Source organism: Sus scrofa, chromosome 6, assembly GCF_054392235.1.
Source record: "Sus scrofa isolate SSC_HxYL_T2T_F1_AM1 chromosome 6, Sscrofa_HxYL_maternal_Yorkshire_Landrace_v2.0, whole genome shotgun sequence".
Taxonomy (NCBI): domain Eukaryota; kingdom Metazoa; phylum Chordata; class Mammalia; order Artiodactyla; family Suidae; genus Sus; species Sus scrofa.
Genome location: NC_139388.1, coordinates 94,869,436 through 94,893,445, shown reverse-complemented (window position 1 = coordinate 94,893,445; position 24,010 = coordinate 94,869,436). Strand labels below are relative to the sequence as shown.

The 24,010-nt window shown below is 50.8% G+C and overlaps 1 protein-coding gene across 9 annotated transcripts in view; it reads left to right on the top strand.

The window, feature by feature from the left end:
• The first annotated feature begins 1,624 nt into the window (after positions 1-1,624).
• CSMD2 (CUB and Sushi multiple domains 2) overlaps positions 1,625-24,010 on the top strand; it is a 646,878-nt gene continuing 624,492 nt past the window's right edge. For all 9 annotated transcript variants that reach the window (XM_084963760.1, XM_084963751.1, XM_084963750.1 and 6 more), the window contains exon 1: positions 1,625-1,950. In XM_084963760.1, coding sequence (XP_084819886.1) covers positions 1,767-1,950 — 184 coding nt within the window. In that variant the 5' untranslated portion in view covers positions 1,625-1,766. The remainder of the gene's footprint in view (positions 1,951-24,010) is intronic.

The window sequence follows — 24,010 nt, the reverse complement described above, 5'->3', positions numbered from 1 at the left end:
GAGGTGGCGTGGGGAGGGGCGAGAAAGCCAGCATGTTGGGGGTGGGGATTCGGAGGAAGCTCACCGGCCTGGGGCCACAGGGCTGGCTCCCCAGCTGCGGGATGAGCTCATACAGGGAAACCGGAACAACTTGGGGTGGAGGAGGGAGCCAGGCGTCCAGGAAGCTGGAAGATCGGGGCTCTGGGGAGCAAGTTTTTCGTGAGGGGCAAGGGGCAAGCATCCACTCCCCCGGCCCTGTCCGCAGCCTTCCCCACTCCGGATGGTCAACCCCATAGCCCTTTCTACGCTCCTTCCCGGAAATTCCCAGGCCCCACCAACCGCAAGCCATTGCCCCCGGGGCTCCGAGACAGGAGCGCTCCGGCTTGCCAGCCCCCCCTAGGGCAGCCGCTCTCCGGTGCCTCGGGCAAAGGGGGTGGGTGCTCACCCGCTAGGGCCTTTCTGCTGGGCACGCGGACCCGCAGACCCGGGCCTCCTCCCCAGGCCCAGCCCCTCCCAGTTTCCCGCCCCCCCCCACCGCTCCCCCGCCCAGCAGCGTCTGTTCCCTCTCGCGGAGAGTTTGGCGTAGACAGCGAAGGAGCCATCGTGACTAACAGAGGAGCCTAGGAGAGACGAGACGGAGACGGCGACCGAGTGGGGGTGGGGGATGGGGTGGGGACCGGCGCTGAGCCCTTGGGGCCTGGCGGCAGCGGCGGCGGGGAAAAGATGGGGCTGCTCACGCCGTTGGGAGAACCTCGTCTGGTTTGGGGCCATGGCTGGGAGGGGGAGGGTAAGGATGAGAAGCAGCAGCGTTCGGTTATTTAATTTTGAGGGTAAATTGTACAAGTAACTCTTTCACCGTCTTTCCACCAACCTCACCTGCCCCCCTCCCCCTCCCAGCGCACACACGCATTCCTCTCGCCACCCCGAGATTTTGCCTTAGGGTAGGGGAAGGAGGGAGGCAAACCAACGGGTACCCCCGCCCCCAGCCCCACTGTCCCTCCAGTTCTTAATCCTGGGTCTGCGCACCCACACCCTTCTCCTCGGATGGGGCAAAAGGCTACTGCCAATGGGGTTGGTAAGCATCGCCCCCCGCCCCCAGATGGCAAGTTCAAAACCACCACCCAAGAGCAGCTCCTTAGAGCCACCACTTGGGATCCGCGTCTTTCTTTGGTTACCTTTTCCCAGACAGTATTCCAATTTTCAAATGTGGAAGAGGCGTGTGTGTGTGTGTGTGTGTGTGTGTGCGTGTGTGCGCGCCTGTGTATGAGTGTCCGTGTCAGCCTCACTGTGTGTGTGCGCGCGCGTGTGTGAGGTGTATTAATGGTGATTTTATAAATGGAAACGAGAGGACCGAACTTAAAAGAAACTGGTCAATTGTAAAACAAACAGGAATAAACAACCCTTTAGATGTAATTTGTGGTTTGTCTGGAGGTGGAGGTGGCGCTGAAGAGGAACACCCACCCCCCAATATTTTTTCCTTTGCTGCGCCTCCACCCCCAGCATTTGGAGCGGCGGAGAAGCGGCTCCGGAGTGATTAATCCGGGGATAATTCACCCCCCCCCGCCCCCCGGCGCGAACCCCGCGAAGCGGGATTGGAGCGAGTCATTTCCGAGAGCGCAGCGCGCCTCTCCCCGGCCGGGCGGACACTTGGTTCATTCCAGCCGCAGAAGCTGAGGGCTCCCGCGTACCGGGATTTTTTCCGAGCAGAAAAAAGCTCCAGAGCTCTCCTGACCTCCTTTCTCCTCAGCGGCGAGTGGAGCCTCTCCCTCGGCGCTGCCGGCCGCGCCATGCCGCGCTCGCGGGGACGGAAGCAGGGGCGCTGCGGCTGCCCCGCGGGGAGGGCTCGTGGTGAAGCCGGGATTTCGGCGCTGGTGCCGGGCGCTGGGAGCCGCTGGGGCCGCTCGCCGCCGCTGCCGCCGCCGCTGCTGCTGCTGCTGGGCTGGGGGCTGCTCAGTGCCTCGGCCGCCGCGGGTAAGTCCGGCCGCGCCGGGGAGCCGGCGGCTGCCGCGCGCCCCACCCGAACCCCGAGCCCACCCATCCCTGACAGGGTCCCAGTCTCTTCCTCCGCCCTCCCCCTTAACCTCCCGCCCTCCCAGACGCCCACCCTCCTGCTCAGCCTCGCCTCTGTTGCTCCCCATTCTCCCCCCACCCTAAAGCGTCCTCACAGCCACCCTCACCCTCACTGCTACCCCCAACCCCAGCCGCAACTTGGCCGGATCCGGCCGATGTGGGGGCCTGAGAGACAGACATCCTCGCCCGTGGTTGCGGGGCGCCCGGACCGTGGCTTCAGTTTCTTCAGCCTCCCAGCCCCCAAGGTGCCAGGCTTTTCCCCGATAAACTTTCCTGGAGCCCTCCCCGCCTCCCGATCCCGGTTGGCACACCCGTTCTGGGGGCTGGAGAGGAATGGCGCGCCCCCTCCCCATTTCCGCGTCTGCGGGGTCTGCCCTTCCCTGCCCCCGCCCATTTTCTCGCGACTGAAGCCCGCGCCCCCGCCGGAGCCGACTGCGGCCGCCGCCCCCTCCCCAAGTGTCCCCCTCCCTCGGCGCTCTGGGCTCGGAGGGGGTCAGGTGGGCAGGGGTCCCGAGCTTGCGGCACCGGAGGACTCAGGTGGGGGCTGGAGGGTGCTGAGCGACGGGCGTGCGGGGGCGGGGGTTGTGCCTGGGGGCGGGGGAGGGAGTGTCGCCGCCAGGCTCCGCGCCGCCACATTCCCCTCCGTTGCCGCTCCGCGCCAAAGTGCCCTTTCCCGCGCCCTGCTGCAGCCGAGTGCCGGGGCTGCGGCAGCGGCAGCGGCGGCGCGGGTGGCGGGACCTGCTCCCGGTGACCGAATCGGGGAGGGGAATAGACCTGGCGGGTGCGGCGAGTCCCGGAACTTCGGCGGTGTCTGGCTGCGGCTTGTGGGCCGGGAAGGCACGCGGATCTTCGAGAGAACCCAGCCCCCACTGGGGACCACTGGCCTCTGATGGTGCCCTCCCACTTTATCCCAGGCACCCCTCTGAGGCTCAGCTCTAGCCACAGCCTAGAAAGTTCTGTGTCCCCGGGTGGGGATGGATTCAAAGGACGATGCCGGGGACGGCATTTTTGCTCAGCCCAGAGGCTGACACCCACAGAGGAGAGAAAACCCGTAACACCTGCTGCCCAGGTTTGGACTTAGGGCACTTCCGGCCTGCAGCCGTGTTGGTTTTTATTTATTTACTTATTTATTTATTTTGTATTTTAAACCACCGATTGAACCTTTGAAAGCTTGGCCTCAGCCACCCAAGCCTCCAGGTACTCCCTTTTTGGAAAGCGGCGAGCTTTCCGGTCCACTCTGGGGTCCAGCACCTTGGGAGCCGGTCCCCGCAGACCGTGTCGCCAGCTCTTTGGCTGGAATGTTAGGGTCGCTGGTCTGGAAGGGCGCCCCAGCCAGCCCTAGCTCTCGCATCCCTACTTGACCGGACTTTCTCAGGTTCTCCTAAGAGCCATAGCCGCCTACACCCAGAGAGGGGCGCCCGCGGTGCGCGTGCTTAGGAGATCAGGCCTCGCGCGCACACCCACACCCACTGGGTGGCTGCACTGTTCGCAACCACGCCGCTGGTCAGCCAGACTTGCCACATGGGCGTTGGGGTTTCCGCTGCTTCTGGCTGGGGCTGTCCTCCTCAGCGTTCGTCCAGGTGTGGCTCCTGCCCTGGTTTATCAGACCTGAGATTACTCTTAATATGATCCAACTGGTTTTCTGTCTAGATTTGTCCCTGCCCCTTGGGCATGCCGTGCCCCCAGGGAAAGAAAAAGGCCAACTCACCGGAGCTTGCTCACTGATGGGTTGTGCTGGAATCCTGCCTTGGAGAGATCCGTTGATTTGCAGCTCTGATCAGCAGAGAAGTTGGGGGTAGTGGTGCAGCTGAATGACTTGGGGGAGGGGGTGCTTGCTCTCTGGCCAGCCTCCTCCCGCTTCCCATGCTCTCAGTACATTTCTTTTTAAACCCTTCTCGCAGTTAGATGTGCTGTTTGGCCTTGCAAGCAGCAGAGATTTGGAAATGGACTTGGTGACAGATGATGGCAGGATTTGGCACATTAGAGGGGAAAGCACATTTATTTTGTGTTCTCTTTACACTGTTGACTTTAAAAGACGTTCTTCAACTGAGCTGCCTCCCTTCCTTGGCCCAGTGATGCCTGGATGAAATGAACACAGGATTCAAAAGGGGGAGCCTCTTCACCTACCTTTAACTTGGACCCCCACCTTTCCCCTGGCCCCCAGCCTCCCTAGACGCTCCATCAGTTACCGCCTCTCTCTACAATGGATAAATTATTTTCCCTTCTTTTGTTATAAACAGCTTAATCTTTAACACAAAAAACAAGTCAACCAGACTTCTTGGTCCTATGGACCTTTTAGCTCCCATCCCATCTTTTTTTTTAAAAGTCAGCTCTCTTCAAACAGGCCTTTGACTCACTTTCCCGGCAGCCATTCACTCCCTACCATCTGGCTTCTGTCCCCAGGGCTGGAACTCTCTAGGAAAGATCACCGATAACCATCCTACCTAATTGCCAAACCCATCTACCTTCTCTTGCTTTATCTTCCTTTACCTCTTAGGACCGTAAACACTTTTAAAATTTCTCTTGCTTGAGCTTCCGGGACACTGTGCTTGGCTGATTTTTTTCTGCTGCCTCTTGGCTGTTCCTTCCCAGTTGCTAATAGTAGCACTTATTCCCCTCTTGAAAGTCTGCTTTCCTGCAGTGTGCCGTTCCTTATGCTTCTCCCCATTTCCTTTCTTCGCTCCCTGGGTGAGCTCATCCAGGTCCATTTCTTCCACTACCCCGCTCTGAAGCTTCCAGCCAGGTTTCTCCTGCCAAGATGCTTCTCCTGATATATATCTATTGGCTTCCCAGCCTAGGGAAGCTCTGGTTCTAGACAGCCCATATATCGGGCTGACTCTTGGACATCTTCACCTAGATGTTTCCCTTCCAAAGCAAACCCATTAGCTCCTCGCCTGACCTCCAGTATCCCCCATGTAGGTTGGTGGTACCTGCAGCCTCTCAGTTACCCTGCCAGGAGCTCAGGATCTTCCTCAACTCCTTCTTTATCAGGTGGCCTTCTGGTTCTGTTAGTTTCATTCTCTCAGTTGTTCTCAAACCTCTCTATTTCCCCTTGGATTGAGATACTCTAAGCATTGTCAAGGTGGTCATGCTTCCCATTTCCTTAATAAGTAATTTAAAATAAAGGCAATATTAAATTGTAAGTATAAGGCATTCTGATAAAGTTCAGATTTTTCCCATGATAACCACTTCATTGCTTGAAAAAAAAAAAGCGAATGCCAAATTATTTTTTTAAAAAAGCGCAATGCTCTCTGCTTTGCTTGTTTTCAGAGATCTCTTAAAGAGTGAAGCACTGACCATACCCAGTGTTTGATTAGAGTGCTGTTTGATTGAATTGTATTCAGACTAGTTATTTATCTGCTTATTTACTTACTTATTAAATAAGTAGTTATTGAACTGTGAGCTTCATGAACGCAAGGACAGTGCTTTATTTTTCTTGGTATTTTCAGCACTCAGCTCAGGACCTGGCATAGACTTGGTGCCTGATAGATAGTGGTTAAATCAGAATAAGATTTAAAAAATTTTTTTTGCTTGGACAATTTTCTAGGGACTGATAAGGCTAAAATCAAGAGTTTTAGGGATCAAGGAAGCCAGCTGGTTTGCAGAGGTGATTAGATGACAAGGGTACTGATTGCCAGTTACTTTCCCCCTCAGAACCAAATGTCACAGATTGGGAAGCTAGCTCCTTGGGTTCTAGAACCAATGCAACAACAAGCCCTGAGCATACACTGCATTCCTTCTCCCAAGCAAAGGCCCTAATATATGGATTTGAATTTCCATTTGCAATTGAGCTGTGGTTTATGGTTTTAAAAAATAAGCTGACTACAGCGGAGAGGGGTGACCATCCCTGGGGCTGGGGAGTGTGTGGCTTTGTTGAAGGTGAGGCTAGGATGATGCGGAAAGGCACTGGAGAACCACATTGCTGGGGCTGGGACACTGCAAGGTTTGGTGTGTCCAAAAGAGTCCAGCAGGTGGCTTCAGCGACACCACCTTGCCTCATGTGTCTCATCTGCCTTCATTATCATTGTCAAGCCAGCAGGATTAAGGGACTCTGATGGCTTAGCTGTTCTTTGCTGGGGAACTAGCTGATCTCCAGACCTCTCTGAGGCTTAGGCCATCCACCTGCAAAAGGGACAAGTCATCCCTGTGTTTTGGACAGATTAGAAATCACAGATGCAACAGGCCCATGCATACATATTGAATGTGCCCATTCAATGGAAGATTGGGGTGGAACACTGAGGGCAGAGGACTCGGCCAGGCCAGGAAGTCCGTGTACCCTCCCAATATCCTCTTCCAATCAGCCCGCTCAGGAAGCTAGCTATCTGAGTACCCAGGGGAGTAACACTGACAGCTGATGTCCACTGAGTCCAAGCCACGTGCTGACAGTGACCCAAGCACTTGCATATATTAACTCAATCCTCATAGCAACCCGGTGAGGCTGACAATAGTATTATCCCCACTTTATACAGGAAGAAATAGATTCAGAGAGGACATATATCTTATCCGCACAAGTAGCCAAGCTGGGGATTGAACCCGGGTCTGCCTGACTGAATCCTTTACCAGTAACCACAGTGTTATAGTTCTAAGGAGACCCAGCTGGTGCTACAGCCCTGCATTCCTTCCACTCAGGCTGCCTGTCTCTGCCCTGCTTTTCCCTCTGTTTCTGCATCAGTTATGCTGTGCCGCTTTCGGCACTTGGCGGCTGGCTTCCAAACTTCCAGCCCCTCAACATGGGTCCCATGGGCTGCTGTCTCTCAGGGCAATTTTGATATTTGATGTTTGATGCGTCAGAGTGGAGGGTCCAGGCTCAGTCCCTGGAGAGAGGTCTGGCCTTGTGTCCCTGCAGCCTACATCTCAGTAGCATTGAAACCCACTAAAAGCACCTGGACACCATTAGAACTCCCACCATGCAGATTTGCTAATCAGGAAGTGAGTGTGTGTGTGTGCATTGTATGTTGCAGGGCCCCCAGTACTCTGGTTGAATGATGAGGATCCATAAGCCTGAAGCCCTGGGAAACTCCTTACCCCCACCACTGCCCCTGGCCAGGCCCCCACCCACTTCATCCCACCCCCAGCCCAGGCTGCGCTCACTTCTCCATCCTCAGGACAATGTAGGGACACTGTAGCCTCCATCAAAGGCATTCAACGAGCGCTGCATGATCAGCACCCATTGGGCCCATCCATCTCCACCGCAGCTCCTGGGAGCTGACTGTACAGTCATCCTAGATTTGCATCTAGTCCCAGACACCCATCTCGACTGAACTCTGCTGTAAGCCCTCCCAACCCAGGTTGTAAAACACCCCATGTTGTAAAACTCATCAGGACATATTGGAATTTCTAGTTTAACGAGACCATGTCCGCCTTTATTCCCTAAGGCTCTATGAACTCATGGCAGGCACTCAGTAAACACCTGCTGAAAGCATCAGAGGTAGGTTCTCTGAAGCCCATGACTCCCTTTCCCTCAAACTGCCCTCTTGGACATCCCCAAGGCAAGGGACTCGACTTGGAGGAGCGGAAGCAGTGAAGGGGGATCCCCCAGTGGGAGGCAGTCGAGGTCCTTCTGCATATTACTAATAATAGCTCTCCTTTACTGAGTGCTGGCTAAGTGCTTTATAGACATTACTCTTCAATTCTCAACAATTCAGACACTATAATATATTTGAAGAGACCAAGGCTCAGAAATTAAGCCATTTGGCCAAGGTTATAGATTAAATAGGGAGAGGAGACAGGATTGAACCTCAGGCCTACCTGACTCTAGAGCCCATCCTTTTAATTCATGGAAAGCATCTATCACAGTGCCAGACCCATCCTTAGCATTCAGGGTATGTTAGACGCTGCCACTATCTCAACGGGTGCTACTACTTGCCACTTGCTTTCTGCTCTTAGAATTATAAGAGAAACAGTTATAATCCTATGCCACTCTAAGATGCCACCATATGCATCCACAAGACTCTTTTCTTTTTTCTCCTCCCACGAAGAGCACCTGCCCTTTGAACCTGGCCAGGCCACAGAACATCAGCCCTTGTCAGCACTCCTCTTCCTAGAGAGGTAAAGCAGGAGGACCTTCTAGCTCCCCCTAGAGGCTGGAGATTGTCACTGATGCTGTCTTTCTTGGGGTTCCATCTCCCAACCCCTTCCTTCTCTCTGCTGGCTGCAGAGATTTTCCACAACAGGTGAGCATCTGGGTGAACCTGCAAATGGAGAATTATTTCAGAGTTTTCTGCCTCACAGAGGCACTGTCTCAGGATTCATTGGTTTTGACTAGAAGTTGACTTTCCTTGGGCCCGCAGAAAGCAAAGGGTGGGCTCTGCAGTGTGAGTGTTTTCTCAACTTTAAAATGACCGTGTGGTCCTTAGAGCTCTTTCCTGGTTCTTGTAAGTTGTGAGAAACCTGAAACTCATATTTATTTTCTTTCTGGACTTGGGAGATCAACCCCCTGCCCTGTCTTTTCATATTTAACCTTTAATTAAAGATGGATTCTGGGAGTTCCCATCGTGGCGCAGCGGAAACAAATCCGACTAGGAACCACGAGGTTGTGGGTTCGATCCCTGGCCTCCCTCAGTGGGTTAAAGATCCAGGGTTTCCATGAGCTGTGGTGTAGGTCACAGACGCAGCTCAGATCTGGCTGTGACTGTGGTGTAGGACGGTGGCTACAGCTGTGATTAGACCCCTAGCCTGGGAACCTCCATATGCAGCAGGTGTGGCCCTAAAAAGACCAAAACAAAACAAAAAAATAAGATTCTGTATCTTTTTTTCTCCTCCTCTCCCACCCAAATATACAGTTAGCTCTTAGCTCTTCAGGGCCTTTTGGCTTTCTCATGAGCTTCAAGAGACGTGAAGCATGGTCATGCTGTGTGTACAATCACAAATGGGAACTTTGGCCAAGCGAAGATGGGGGTGGTGGTGGAATGGAATATGATGGGAGTGGGATTGGAGAAATATGATAATTTGAGATGGACTAAGATCAAGTAGGAAGGAGTGAATTTGGGTAGGAACAAGAGTGGGTTGGTATGTATTGGGCTGGGATAGATAGAATGATTTGAGATGGACTGAGATGGGTGGTGGAGTGAAACGGAACAGGATTGAGTAAAATATGATGGTTAGAGGTGGGATGGAGAGAGTGAGATATGGAGTATTCGGGGATTGACTGGGATAGGATGGACGCAGATGGGATAGGAATTAGAATGGGTTGGGATGCGATGGGAGAGGATGAATTGAATAGAGTTGGGTTGGAATGGCATGGGACCATCGAGATATGGTGGAGTGGAGGGGAGTGTGTTGTGGTGGGTGGTGATGAGATGGGGGTGAATCTGGGTGTTTTTGGGTGGTTTGGGTTGTGTGAATTGGTCTGGGATGCTGGCTGATGTGGTGAGATTCTATAGCCAATTGAGTGGACACCATGGGGAACTGGGAAATTAAGGAGGGTACCAGAAACAACCTAACTTGCTTCACATTCTTGTGGCATCTTCCTCTTCCTCTGCAGAGGCCCAGAGTTCCTTATTTGCCTGAACTGTGGGATTTCCAGCAGATGAAAAGTCCCCATTAGTCCTTGGTTCCACCCTGGTGTAGATCCTAAAATGCTAGTGGCTCCACTTTCCTGTTGTCGGGGAAATAGGGAGCCCTATGTGGCCACCACCAGGAAACCTATCAAAGTAATATGCCAGGCACATGGCAGGAGCCTCAGTGTAGCCCATGTCAAGACCCAAATCAGAGAGGGGCACTGTGCCCACCCTAGAACTCGCAAGGTGGCTGTACCCACAGGAAGCAAAGTTCTAGGTGGTGTGTGTAGGGATTCACCTCTGTGGCCCCCTCTTTAGATGAGTGTCCCCACTGGAAACTACCTTTTGCTCTCTACCTATTTGTTTCTGTATTGTTGGAAGTTTTTAAACTGATCTCTAAAGGGATGTCAACCTTACCCTTGAAAATCATCATTATGAGGAACTCATGATGCTAAAAATAATGCATGTATGGTTGTATTACTGAGAGCACCAGGATATCTGTAGAAACTTATTTGAGAATCTTCTGTGTGGTCTGGAGCAGAAAATAAGGGCTCAGGTTGCGGCACAAATAGCCTTTCCCTCTGCCAGTGCCTCGTTTATACTCAATTAAGTGCAATTATGATCCAGAAACCTCCAAAAATTATGTGTCCATCTTCTTGGTTTTCAGCTAGGAAATAGAATAAGGTCCATTGTTAAGTAGCGACATCTACTTATTGATTGGAAGTAAGCAAGTGTGACAGTTGTAACTTGAAAGGGAGAAAGCGGAGACTTTGAAATTTAGACCATTTGAGATACACGTGTATTATCAGAGAATGTGCGGGCATTTTGGGCCAAATGATTGATGGCTTTTTATGAGATGCTCAGGTGTGGTAGAGTTGACTCGGGCCCCGGGAGCTTTGCCTGTGGGCTGCTGCCCGACTCCCCAGCCCTGCCTGAGTCTCGCGCCCTCCGGACCATGCGTGCTTCCCCCAGCGCCATGTCAGGGGTGGGAATCAAGGGTGGAGAGAGGCTCAGAGATTAGGGGAGGCTTGGTGATGCTGTGTGCAGCTTGGTGATGATGTCTGGCCCATTTCTTGGCAATAAGAAGGAGGCACAAGATGAAGGATTTCTTTCCAATCCATGTTAACACATCCCTGGCATGAAAACCGCTACCTCAACGTTGTCATTCCTCCTCCTGGGGACCTATGTGGCATGTTCTCCTGGCCCTTGTCATTTATACCATCCTAGAAGGGCTGACTCACAATAGATCATAGCTGGAAGGAAGACGTTCTGATGTATTTGATATGTATCTTTTATTTTTTTGCTCTTTCGGGTCACACCTGCAGCATATGGAAGTTCCCAGGTTAGGGGTCAAATCGGAGCTGCAGCTTCCAGCCTACACCACAGCCACAGCCACTCTAGACTCTAGCCACATCTTCGACCTACGCCATAGCTCATGGCAACACTGGATCCTTAACCCGCTGAGCAAGGCCATGAACCAAACCTGCATCCTCATGGGTATGAGTTGGTTTCGTTACTGCTGAACCAGTCAGGAACCTCTGATATCTGATCTGTGTCTTGAAATTTGGCCTGAAAGTCAGGAAACTAGTCTTTCAGCCTTGGTCCTGCCTCTATACTTTGTCTTCCTGGGCCTGCAGTTCCTTCACTGTAAAATGCAGATAATAATACTGACCTTGTCTATGTAATGATGGACTTGGAAGCTCTTTAATCATCAAAGCAAAAAAGGAATTCCTGTTGCAGCTCAGTGGGTTAAGAACCTGACTCAGTGTCTGTGACGGTGTGGGTTTAATCCCTGCCTCAGTGGGTTAAGGATCTGGCATTTCTGTGACTATGACATAGGCAAGCACATGCAGCTCCTCTTCGACCCCTAGCCTGGGAACTTCCATATGCTGCAGACATGGCTGTAAAAAAGACAATAACAAAAATAAACAAACACAAAAAGCAAAAAAGGATCCAGGGATTTTAGGTCACTAGTCCAAGCCCCGGCCAGTGGGAGAGCCTGTCCAGTGGCCAGGCTGTCTTGGTGTGCAAAGGAAGGCAAGAATCTCCCTTACCTCTGCCTGGCTATGCTTCAGGGCACAGGGGTAGTGGGTGAAGGAGGGCGGCCTCGCTGAGCTTCCTGACCCCGATCCATTCATACCCTCCAAGTGGCTGATCCTGAAAATTTGAATTTTGAAAGCATTTCCCATCCGCCGCCCATCAAACATCTGCTGCAACGCTCCCCCCCCAACTCCCCCCATTCCCCCCAGGGCAGCATCACAGAGCCCCGTCCAGAAGAGGTGACGGTTAGGGCTTCACTTTCACTAACATATCCAGCCAGGGGACAAGATTTGCCCTGAGGCCTTTTAACTCGAGTAAGATGAAAATTTCCTATGTTTAGGAACCACTGGGATTCACATCTCTTGTGACGTTTTGTTCCGAGAAACATGGGAAGAGGGATATGTTACAAGGAGAGTTTTCTTGGCCATATGGAAGGCATCACTGGGTGTTTTTTTGTTTGTTTTGTTTTCAGCTTTTTTTTTATTTTTGCAGCATGACAGTGAATTAACCAGCCCTCAGATCATGACATTTTATGATCATCCATCTATGAAAGGCTCCTCTCTTATTTTATGTAAAATATTTTCCACCCTTTTCTCCAAATCCCAAGACGCTGATTGCCTTCCCCCATCAGTACCCACTCTAAAATATTTTATATATATACATCTTGAAATATGCATGGATCCTTATAAAATATGTAGGGTTGTTTTGTGTGCATATGTAAATTTGCATAAATGATAGTGAACTTATAAATTTCACCCGGTTTCCTACTTTATTTACTTAGTAGTATAATTTTACAGATCTAGTGCTGCTCCTTGTATGGGTCTAGACCTGCCTTGCATTATGAGTTCTGCATCCATCACTTTCTATGCATCCACTCCCCTTCCTTGTCTCTGACTCCTCCTGGCTACACATGAAGTTCTAGAAAACATCCGTGTGCATGTTCTCCTGGGACCCCATGTGAGAATAACTCTGGGCTTTACAAATGGAGGGTTAAGATCCCTGAGCCAACCTGTAATTTCCTGTGTTCTGCTGTAGTGTTTTCTAGAACATCTGAGCTAGGGCTCATTTTCACCAAGAGTGTGCAAGAGTTTCTGGCTCCCCATGTCATCACCAGTACCTAACACTGTCCGCCTTTCTAATTTTTGCCATTTGGATGTGTTTAAAGTGCCATCTCATTGTTTTATTTTATTTTGCATTTCTCTGATTACAAGTTTGAATATCTCTTGTATGCTTGTTAGCTGTTTGAGACGTCTGTTTTTATGATTTGCCAATTTTAAAACTGGACTTCCTGTCTTAATCTAGAAAAATTGAGGTTTGATTTACAAAAGGTCCTTTTATATTCCAGATATTGCCCTCTGTCAATTTTAGAGGTTATAAATAACTTTTCCTAATCTTTAATCTGTCTGTTTTGTTTATGATGTCTTTCTTTGGACAGAAATGCTTTATTAAATTTTTTAGGCTTTCCCAAGGTTATTTTTAAAGGAATCAATGCATTTTATAAAAATTTTTTAAAAGTGAAAAAAATTGTGAAGTAAAGTTTTCATAAAGTTTATTTCAAAGTTAATAATCCTCACGTTGTTTTTTAAAATAAATTTTATTGCAGTATAGTTGACTTAGAAAGTTGTGTTAGTTTCACATGTACAGCAAAATAAATCAGTTATGCATATACAAATATCCATTCCTTTCAGATTCTTTTCCCATATGGGTTCTCACACAGTATTGAGTAGATTACCCTGTGTTATTCAGTAGGTCCTTGTTTATTCAGTAGGTACTTTATATATAGTAGTGTGTCTATGTCAGCCCCAAACCCCTAGTTTATCCCTAGGGGTTAAGCCCCACGTTTCCCCTTTGGTAACCAGAATCTTTGAGTCTTTTTCTGTTTTATAAATTCCTTTGTATCATTTTTATTAGATTACACATATTAGTGATCTCAATCTCTTATGATATTTGTCTTTATTTAACTTACTTCACGTAGTATGATAATTTCAGGTCCATCCATGTTGCTGCAAATGGCATTACTTCTTTTTTCTTTTTCCTTTTTTTTTCTTTTTGTCTTTTGTCTTTTTTTAGGGCTGCACCCACCGCATATGGAGGTTCCCAGGCTAGGGGTCTAATCAGAGCTGTAGCTGCCGACCTATGCCAGAGCCACAGCAATGCCAGATCCGAAGTGCATCTGCGACCTACACCACAGCTCACAGCAATGCTGGATCCTTAACCCACTGAGCGAGGCGAGGGATCAAACCTGCAACCTCATGGTTCCTAGTCGGATTCGTTTCCGCTGAGCCACAACAGGAATTCATTTTTTTTTAAATGGCTTAGTAATATCCCATTGTATGTATCTTCTTTATCCAGTCCTCTGTTGATGGACATTAAGGTTGCTTCCATGTCTTGGCTGTTGTAAATAGTGCTTGGATGTACATTGTGGTGCATGTATCTTTTTGAATCATGGTCTTCTCTGGGTATATGCCCAGGAGTGGGATTGCTGGATCATAGTGTAGTTCTATATTTAGTTTTCTGATCAACCTCCAAACTGTTCTCCATAGTGGTTGTACCAGCTTACAGTCCCACCAACAGTTTAGGAGGGTTCCCTTTTCTCTACACCCTTTCCAGAGAAATCCTTCATGTGATGTCGTCAGATCCATCAGTGTTTTGTGGAAGGTAGAAGTCAGGACATATGGGGGCCCTGATGAACTAAGGGGCAGGATCTGGGTCCACTCACCTACAGGGCTGTCTCTCTATATGGAGGGCTTTGAGGAGTTCCAGAACCTTCCTGTCTATATTGGGCTTCCACATCCTACAGGATGTCTTTCTTCTGGCTCACGGCCCTTTGTTTCTGGGAGATGCCAATTAAAGTACCACACTTAAAGAATGTGAGCAATTATTCAGTCCTTCAGCTGGCATTGATGGAGGGTCTGTGCTGATCCTGAGCTCTCAGATGTAATGGGGACCACAGATGAGTTTCAGAGATAAGGGTACATAAGAGAAGCAACTACCCATATGCTCATAGCAGTGTCATTCACAATATCTAAAAGGTGGAAATAGCCCAAGTGTCCATTGACAAATAAAGAGATTAGCAAAATGTGGCATCTCTATACACTGGAATATTATGCAACCTTAAAAAGGAAAAAAAAGATTCTACATTCTCCAACAAGGATGAACCTTGAAGACATGATGTTGAGTGAAGTAAACCAGACACAAAAGGACAAATACTATGATTCCACTTATGTGAAGTACCCAGAGTAGTCACCTCCATAGAGACAAAAGGTAGAATGGTGGTCACTGGCGCTGGGGGGTAGGGGGCGGGTGAATGAAGAGTTATTATTGTTTAATGAATAGAGTTTCAGTTTTGCAAGATGAGAAAGGTTCTGGAGATGGACGGTGGTGATGATTACACAACCGTATGGCTGACCTTGATGCTACTGACCTGAACACTTAAAAATGGTTAACATGGTAACTTCTAGATTACGAATATATACTGCCACAATTAGAAGAAAAGAGGGGTGACCATCTGGACTCAAGGGGTCAGGGAAGTCTCCTAGAGCAAGTGCAGTTTAGGCTGAGACTTGCAGGGTATATGAAGGGACTTGAGGAATATGAAGGATTTGGAGCAGGGGTGTGGCCCGCTCGGCTCCATGGGCTGATCTCAAAGGAATGAGGTGATGGTGATGAGGGCAGGGAGGGGGTGAGGGCTCTTCTGGGGAAGGCAGGTCTTTGTGCCCCGTGGGGAGAGGTCAGAAAGGAGGAGCTGAGGGCATCCCCTTCCTTCCTCAATTTTTTTACCCTGTTCCCTGCCTTCCCAGGGAGGGTGACCCATCTGTTAGCACTGTCAAAAGTCCATGAAACCCAGACTATACATTGTGGATTATCAATCACTTTTTTTTTTTTTTTTTTTTTGCATTTTAGGGCCACACCCATGATATGTGGAAGTTCCCAGTCTAGGGGTCAAATGGGGCTACAGCTGCCAGCCTATACCACAGCCACAGCAATGTGGGCTCTTAGCCACACCTACAACTTACACCGCAGCTCATGGCAACGCTGGATCCATAATCCAGCAAGACCAGGGATTGAACCTGCATCCTCATGGATATCTGTCAGGTTCATTACTACTGAGCCACAATGGGAACTCCTCAATCTCAGTTCTGTTAGTCCTGCCTAGTGAGAACATCCTGCCTCAGTGGGAACATCCCACAACTTTCTTCAAGCAAGAAAATAAAAAGAGTTAATCTCCCTGCTTGGGGGTGACTTGGCAGGACGTTTTCACATATCATCTCCTGGGGAGACCTGCCATCATCTGCTCTGTCCAGGTCATGTGTGACCCTCCACATGGTCATTCTACCTCCCCTGTTCCCTCTCCTCTCCTCTTCCCACCTTTTCATTTATCTCCTGGCCCTGGCCCTTCCTGCCCCCTCCTTTCCCCAGTCGTGTTACTTTCCCGACACCTAAAATCTTCACCCTCATTGTGGAGTCATCCTCCTCCCCACCCCCATCACTATTAGTTTGAGCCTCTTCCTGACCTTTTGTCTTTTGTCTTTTTGTCTTTTGTTGTTGTTGTTGTTGTTGTTGCTATTTCTTGGGCCGCTCCCGCGGCATATGGAGGTTCCCAGGCTAGGGGTTGAATCGGAGCTGTAGCCACCGGCCTACGCCAGAGCCACAGCAATGCGGGATCCGAGCTGCGTCTGCAACCTACACCACAGCTCAGGGCAACGCTGGATCGTTAACCCACTGAGCAAGGGCAGGGACCGAACCCGCAACCTCATGGTTCCTAGTCGGATTCCTTAACCACTGCGCCACGACGGGAACTCCTCTTCCTGACCTTTGACCTTGTTGCTGCCACCCCCTCCCCACCTAGGACCCGCCCTCTCCATGGCCTTTCTTGTGGCCAGACTTCAGCCCAGCAGCTCTGTCAACAGGGAGGATTTTCAAGGCCTTTCGCTGCTCCCAGCTGCTTAGGACCAATGGACTGGGTCATTTGAACATTCACTGAGTACCTAGTGCAGAGGCCCTGGCCTGAGGGGTCAGAGATACATATACCATTTGAAACCAAGTGCTTTGGAGTTCCTTGGTGGCCTAGCAGTTAAGGGTTAAGGCTTTGGCATTGTCGCTGCATGGCTCAGGTTTGATCCCTGGCCTGGGAACTTCCACATGCTGTGGGCACGGCCAAGAAATAAAATAAAATAAAACCAAGTGCCTTCGCCAAGGACAGTTACATGCTCCCAAAGGCCCAGGGAGCAGGGTGTGGAAGCTGCCTCTCTGTCAGATTTCTGTTATTCTTATGCACATCAAGTCTGTCTAGGAACCTCTCAGGCCTGCAGCTTCCCTGGCCCCAAGGTGGAGCCCAGAAATGGGCCTTCAGCCACCCCCTCCTCTGCTCACCTTGTGATGACCCTGGTCTTGACCTTGCCCAAGAATCAACGGTAAGAGGGCTTCCCACTTCCCCTCTCCCTCCTATCCTCAGCCCTGCCCTGGTGGAGTGGGGACTCTGGAGGTGACCAGATGTGCTCTGCTGAGACTTGGGCCCCCCGGTGGGCAATGAGCCCCCTAGGCTGGCAGTCACATTCCTAAACTGCTGAACACACAGGACAAAGGCCTGTTGCTCAGGGTGGGCCTGAAGCTCCTAGGGGCCTCATGATTTACCATGTCTTTCCACCAGCTCCTCATTCGTTAGATGAGAAAGCAGAGCGCCCAGTGAAGTCTTATCCTCTACTTCCTTGTGTACTAACTCCTGTATTCCAGATTTAATACTTGACCAGCAGACACAAAGCACCGAAATGCCCTTTTCCCAGGGGCCTGTTGATGGGAGGCCGCTGGCATTTTAGGACAGAGGCAAGGCCAGCAGGCTAAGGCGGGTCAGCCAGGGAGTTGGGACAGACTGGGAAGGAATCTGCCAAGGGTGGAGCCAAGGAGTCCAGGTTTGTTCCAAGCTGGAGCAGGACCCAGCCTCCAGGGGAGGGGTCCTAGCCTGGTGAAGGGACATTGAGGGAGTCTGTGGTCCCTGTGAGGAGCCAGGGACTCTGCAGGGAAACCGAGGCAAGGGGCCAGTTATGCAGAGAGGGACACTAAGACAGGAAGTACAGAGACTCTGGGAGGCCAGGAGGAGGGGTTTGTTCATTCATTCAGCCAAGTGTTTTTTGGATTTCAGCAAGTAGGGTAGGGGCAGTTGAATGAGTGCCCTGGGAGAAAAAGATTTCATGATCAAATGAGTTTAGGTCCACGGGGTGGTCCAAGGCCTTGCCAGGAAGCTTCTTAGAAATGCAGCTTCCCAGAAGTCCCATCATGGCTCAGCGGTAATGAACCTAACTACCATCCATAAGGACATGGGTTGGGGCCCTGGCCTTGCTCAGAAGGTTAAGGATCTGGTGTTGCTGTGAGCTGTGGTGTAGGTCATAGACGCAGCTCAGATCTGGTGTTGCTGTAGCTGTGGCATAGGCTGGCAGTTGTAGCTCCGATTCAACCCCTCGCCTGGAAACTTCCATATGCTGCAGGTGCGGCCCTAAAAAGACCAAAAAAAAAAAAAAAAAAGAAAAGAAAAAAAAAAAGAAAAAAGAAAGAAATGCGGCTTCCCAGTTCTTCCTGTAAGCATCCATGTTTGCCTAGCTCTCAGCATGTAGCTCTCCTGCCCCTTGTCCACATACATCCCTGCCCCACTGACAAGGGTTTGGATTCTCTTATTTACCCCTGTGTCCTCAGCACTTAGGACAGTGCCTGGCACATGGACTGAACAAACAAATGCTCATAGGCCTTTGTCAGGTCCAACTGAACACCCTGGAAGCTGCTTTCTGAGCAGCAGAGACAGTGTGGATTTCCTTTCTGTTTTCTGTTGCTGCACTAGATTGCAGCAGGTTTCGCAAGGTGAAGGATTGCCGAGAGGCTGGGGCGAGGGGGCTGTGCAAGTTTTGGATGCAGAGCAGTTGGGATAGCTGCTGTTTGCCAGTATGTGTTTCGGGAAGATCCTGATGTTGCTGAAATATCTGAGTTGGAAGCTGTTTTTAAAATTCCATATTTTGAGAGTTATTAGCCATTAACACCTTAGTAAAAAAATGAACTGATCCGGGGTTCCCACTGTGGCACAACTGAATCAGTAGCATCTCTGCAGTGCCAGGATGCAGGCTCGATCCCTGGCCCAGAACAGTGGGTTAAAGGATCCAGTGTTGCTGCAGCTGAGACATAGGTCACAATTGTGGCTCAGATCTGGTCCTGGACCCAGGTACTCCACATGCTGTGGAGCAGTTAAAAAAAAGGGGAAAAAAATGAATTCAACAGTCTGGACAGATTAGGGTCAGATAGGTGGGAAAGGGTAGACTTGTGTGTATCTGGACCCACCCATTGTCCCCAGGCCTCCGATTTTGAACCCAGAGGTTAACCTGACCCAACCTTTCTCCTCCCTTTTCTCTTGATCTGGCTCTTGTTGACCTCTGCCACTCAGCTCAGTCCTGCCTCTAGCTCCGTGCCGCTCAGAACCACAGGCTCCATCTCAGGACAGCTCATTCTCACCTTGGGGGCAGTCTCACCCACTCGATCTCCTGAACGGCCTCGCATTCCACACCACGGAAAAATAGACACTCAAGGAAACAATTGCACAAAACCTGTTGCCGAATTTGGGTGGGAAAGCTGTGAGGATGCTGTGCCTCAAGCCACCCAGGAGCCTTGCTGCTTTAATTGGGATCCCTGCCCCCCGTTTCTCTAACCCATCCCCTCTCTGTTTCTTTCCATTCGCCCAGAAACACACTTTGTTTTCATCTTAGAAAACACACTAAACAACACCCCTTCTTTGACTCTGCACCCGCTTTTGGCTGTCACCCTGTCTCTCTCCTTCCTTTCCCGGTCTTGCTTCCTGAGAGCGTGTCTGCCAGTGCATTTCACAGCCCCTGTCATCTGGCTTCCACACTCCCCACTCTGGGGGAAGTGCTCCAGCCCAGGGCACCGCATGACTTCCTGCTTCCCAAATCCAAAGCTCTCTTTTGGCTTCTAGACTTTGCTCAGTCTGCCTCTTGCCCGTCCGTCTGTCCTCCCCCATCTTTAGCATCTGACACTGCTCATCCCTCCCTCCCATTGGAAATTTGCTGTCTTATTGGTGTTTCCAGGTCTTTGGCTTTAGCTGGGTGACCTGTCTTTTTACTCGACTTTCATTCCTCCCTGTGGCTTTAATGCCACTGTCCAAATGCTGATAATCCCCAGCTCCCATGGTGAGGTGAAAATCTTGCCTCTGGACCTCAGATCCGCATATCACCCAGATGGTCCAAGGCTCTACCTGCAGCAGGCCAGATGCTGAATTCTTCCTTTCTGTTGTCATCTGTATCATGCCTCTTGCCCCCAGCAATCTCATATCCCGTATTCTTTTGTGGCCCGTTTCCATGCATCTTCCTAAACCAAAAAGCTGGGAATCATCCTTGAGTTTCACCCCTACTCCCTCCCTTTCAATAATCAAACCCACCCTTCACTGCTGGATACTTGGACTCAGCATTCTGGCCTTGGCCGTGACAACCCTGGGGTCTCCCACCACCACTCTTGTCTTCTTCCAATTTGTGGTGCACAGTGGGGTCAGAGAGATACAGGAGAGTGGCTTGGCTTTCTGGATGGAAGGGGAAGGGCAAGGCAAAGAGCAGTGAGACTGTGCATCCCTTAAGAAGTGGCCAAGACTCTGAAGCTCTTGGGTAAGAGTGAGCCTGAGAAGGAGTTCAAGCTGATATGCCACGGACGCCTGTTCCTATCACCCCTTCCCATCTGGGGTCCTGAATGATGCTGTGTCTGGGCAAACATGCTAGCAGAGAGCAAGGGAAAGCACTGGTTCATTTATTCATAGCTGGGCACGGGCCTGACCCCCCTCAAGGCACAGGCCTCTGGTCCATCATATTGGTGAGCATGGCTCAGGCCTGAGACCCCTGGTGCTTTCCTTCCCTGACCCCGAGAGTAAATCTTGGGAGCTGAGCACTCAGGAGTGGCTAAAGAATTAGGACCGGGCCTGGGTCTACAGTGTACATGTGGTGCTCTCTGTCCCAGCCAGCTGTCGGCGTGGAAATACGGGCTAGCTCTGACCAAGGGTTTTAGGTAGGATGGGGGGCTTCTGGTACACATGCTGTGCTTTTCAGTCCAGAGTCCCTGTCCACTGGTACAACAGGGCCCAACGAGGGGTGAGGAAGGATGGGGCAAGGGGCGAAACAGCCTTTGGAGGGGCCCTCATTCGCCGGCTGGGTAGGGGAAGGAGGCTCTACCCTCCTCTGTGTGCCCGGACCACGTGGCGGGAGGCAAGGGACAAGGTTCCTATATGTCCCCCTCCTCCAACACAGCTCAACTCTGTTACGCCTGGGCATGCTTCTGTTCTCTGAGTTCCTCCCAAAACACCTGTATTTCAAGGCACTGTTTCCACCAGACTGCGTTTATCAAGTGGGGCGTGGATTCTTTCCCCCACTTTTATTCCTAAAAGACATATATTATTGCTTGTTGTTTCAGACCCTTGATCATCTCTCCCCACACCCCACCCACATCCCACATCCCACTTGGAAACACTTACAAGGAAACTGTGCCGAGGGGCCAGAACATATTCACTGGAGATCCCAGCTTCCTTGACATCTGCCCCCAGACTGAGGCAGGCAAGGCCACAGCCAACCTGTGGAAAGCCCCTCCTTTCTACCTTTCAGCTCTGCTCCAGAGCCCCCACCTCCTCCCATCTTCCTTCGCATCCCACGAGTTGTCCGAGTTGACGCCATGAAATGTTCACTTTCCTGACTCAGGTGGTTCAGATCTTCAGCCCTGGGAAAAGGCATCTTCTTGGAAACTCTGATTCCCATTATCAAGACACTCCCATTTATTCCTCCTGATGCATCTCATGGCATTTCCTCTTTCAAAGCAGCAGACAGCCTTGGCAGGGAGCTAAAGTTTCTCATGCAGTAGGCAGAGGGGCTGGGGAAACCAGCATCTCTTAATTGTCAAGCCTGTAGGGCCCCGAGGGGGCCATGACTCCATCCCTCCAATCAGAATGGACAAAGGGCAGTGTGACCTCACTGACTGGGACTCGTTCCAGCCCAAAGCGGACACTTGGCATTTATTTGCCTGAGCATTTTGATGGTGGATAAAATGCAGTTTCTCTTGGGTTCTTTGAAGTGTGGAAAAATAGCTCAGAAACTCTCATTATGGCCTTTGAAGACCCGCAGGGGTCTGGGAAAGCCAGGCAGGGCACACGGATCTTGTCCAATTCCTCCTTTACACCCTCCCTGCCACACCTTTCTTTCCCTCTCAAGTTTGGAACCAACCGAGTGAAAACCACAAGAGGAGTCAAATGGAGGGATCAGAATGTCAGCTCATTACCGATACAGCTGACTGGAGAACGTGGCTTCAGATATGTGGCCAGACTGGCTTGTTAATACATCACTCTTGAATGAGGCTTACCCACCCTTTCAGGGGCACACGAGGGGGACAACCTGGTTCCTCCCTTACCAGGGCCAAGCCTGTTGGATCAAGTATAGGGAGAGGTGAGGGAGATGGGGCTGAGCTGAGTTTGCCAAGTTCTCCTAAACTCACCATATAGACAAGTCACTCTCCTCCAGCGTGTGGAGAGGGTGAGGGGGCCGGGCGAATGGAGACACATCTGTGCCTGTGGTACTTTGTGCTCTCGGGCTTCGCGTGGGAATGCTCCCCAATCTATGGAGATGAGGGTGGGGCAAGCATGTGCTCCCCTGCCTGGCTGTGGTGGCTCTGGGCCAGAGCAGGTCTGTATCGCCTGCCACTGGGGTGAGAGTCTGGGGCAGGCATGACCACCACCCACCCAACCCCCGGGAGGCATGGTCGGAGCCCTGCCCACCTGGGGCACAGCTGTGGATGCCAGCCAGCCTCGGAGATTTCTCCAAGCCCTTACCCAGACCGAGAGGAGATGTTGACTAAGACATTGATCGTCTGGCCCGCTTATCTCTGTGACATAGTTAAATAAGAAAATAAATTGTTCATTTTTCTTTTCCCTTCATTGTCCCCTGGAAGAGTGGATGGAGGATGTGCTTCATCCAAGAGAATTGTTAGGAAATGGGACTGCTGTTTAAAATGCATCTGCTCTGGAGTCAGACCCGATTCTCCTTGGTTAACTCCTTGATAGAAACTGATGTCAGATTAGGGCCGGACACCATACATTTGCTTTGCAGATGAAGGACCAAAATCGGGTAGAATAACAGGTCCAAGGCTAGAAGAGTAAGTAGGGGATGACGGACGGGAGAAGTTACTAGCATGACATTGGCAGTACCAAGCCTTTTCCCCTCCTTCCTCCCTCCTCCTTCCTTCTTTTTACCTTCCTTCTGTGCATCCATTCAGCCACGTTGTACTGAGCTCCCACACTGTGCTGGACTCTGTATGGGGTCTGGGACCTGGACATGATGACTTGCATTCTTTCTCTCCCCCATCCCTAAACTTTCATCCTCTCTAATGTATCACCACTGAGGTGGACAGATAACTAAACATAATTTAAATGCAGCTTGATGGGTACCACAATAGAGTGTAGCATGAGACTGGAATCAGGGTTATGGGAGCCCAGAGGAAGGGCAGGAATCCAGTCAGAAGCCACCAGGGACGACTTCCTGGATAGGTTTTGAATGTAGAGCCAGCACGGTCCAAGACGCCACTGATCTCGTTGCACCATAGCGGGAACTCCAAGGAGATTGTCAGTTTTGCTCCCTGTGGTATGCCCAACTCTAGAATAGTTGGGACTCAGTGACTATTTGAATGGATGAATATATATACAGAGGCTGTGGAAGCTCAGGAGATGGTGCAAACAGCTCCATGTGTGGGTGGGAGGGTGGAGGGTCACTGGGTGAGGTAACATGGGAGGTGGGATGTGTTGGAGAAGCAGGCAATTTTCAGGGGAAGGAAGTGGGGTGGTGATCCTGGGAGGGACCCCCAGACCTCCAGGGGCCCACTGGTGACAGGAGCGGTGGAAAAGTTCTCTGTGGAGTTGGGAGCCAGGGAGAGTGGGGCCACTCCTTGAGAAGCAATTATGAGTCTGGACTCTGGGTTTACATCCTGGCCCTGCAGAGAGATCTCCCAAGTCACTATTTGAGGTGCCAAGAAATCATCGCTGGACCTCGTAGAAAGCACTGGTGTTGTCAGAAGCACAAGTTGCAGCTTCAGAGAGACTTAGGCTTAAATCCTGGCTCTGCTGGGTACTAGCCTGCAGAAGAGGCTAACCAATCTCTTTTGGCCTCAGTTCCCATCTCTAAAATGAGAACAAGAATCCCTAATTCACAAAATCTTTGTAATGGTGCAGCAAGATTATACACGAAGCACTTACCTAGGCCTGGCTTGGTACTGGGTCATGGTTGCCAAGGCAACAAGCCTGCTGAATCCAGTGGGATCAGGAACATCGGAGGAAACTTGCTCTTTAAGCTCTCAGCAGGCCGCAGGTGTTCTCCAGACATTTGCTCAGAGACCCTTCCCTCCAGCCCACT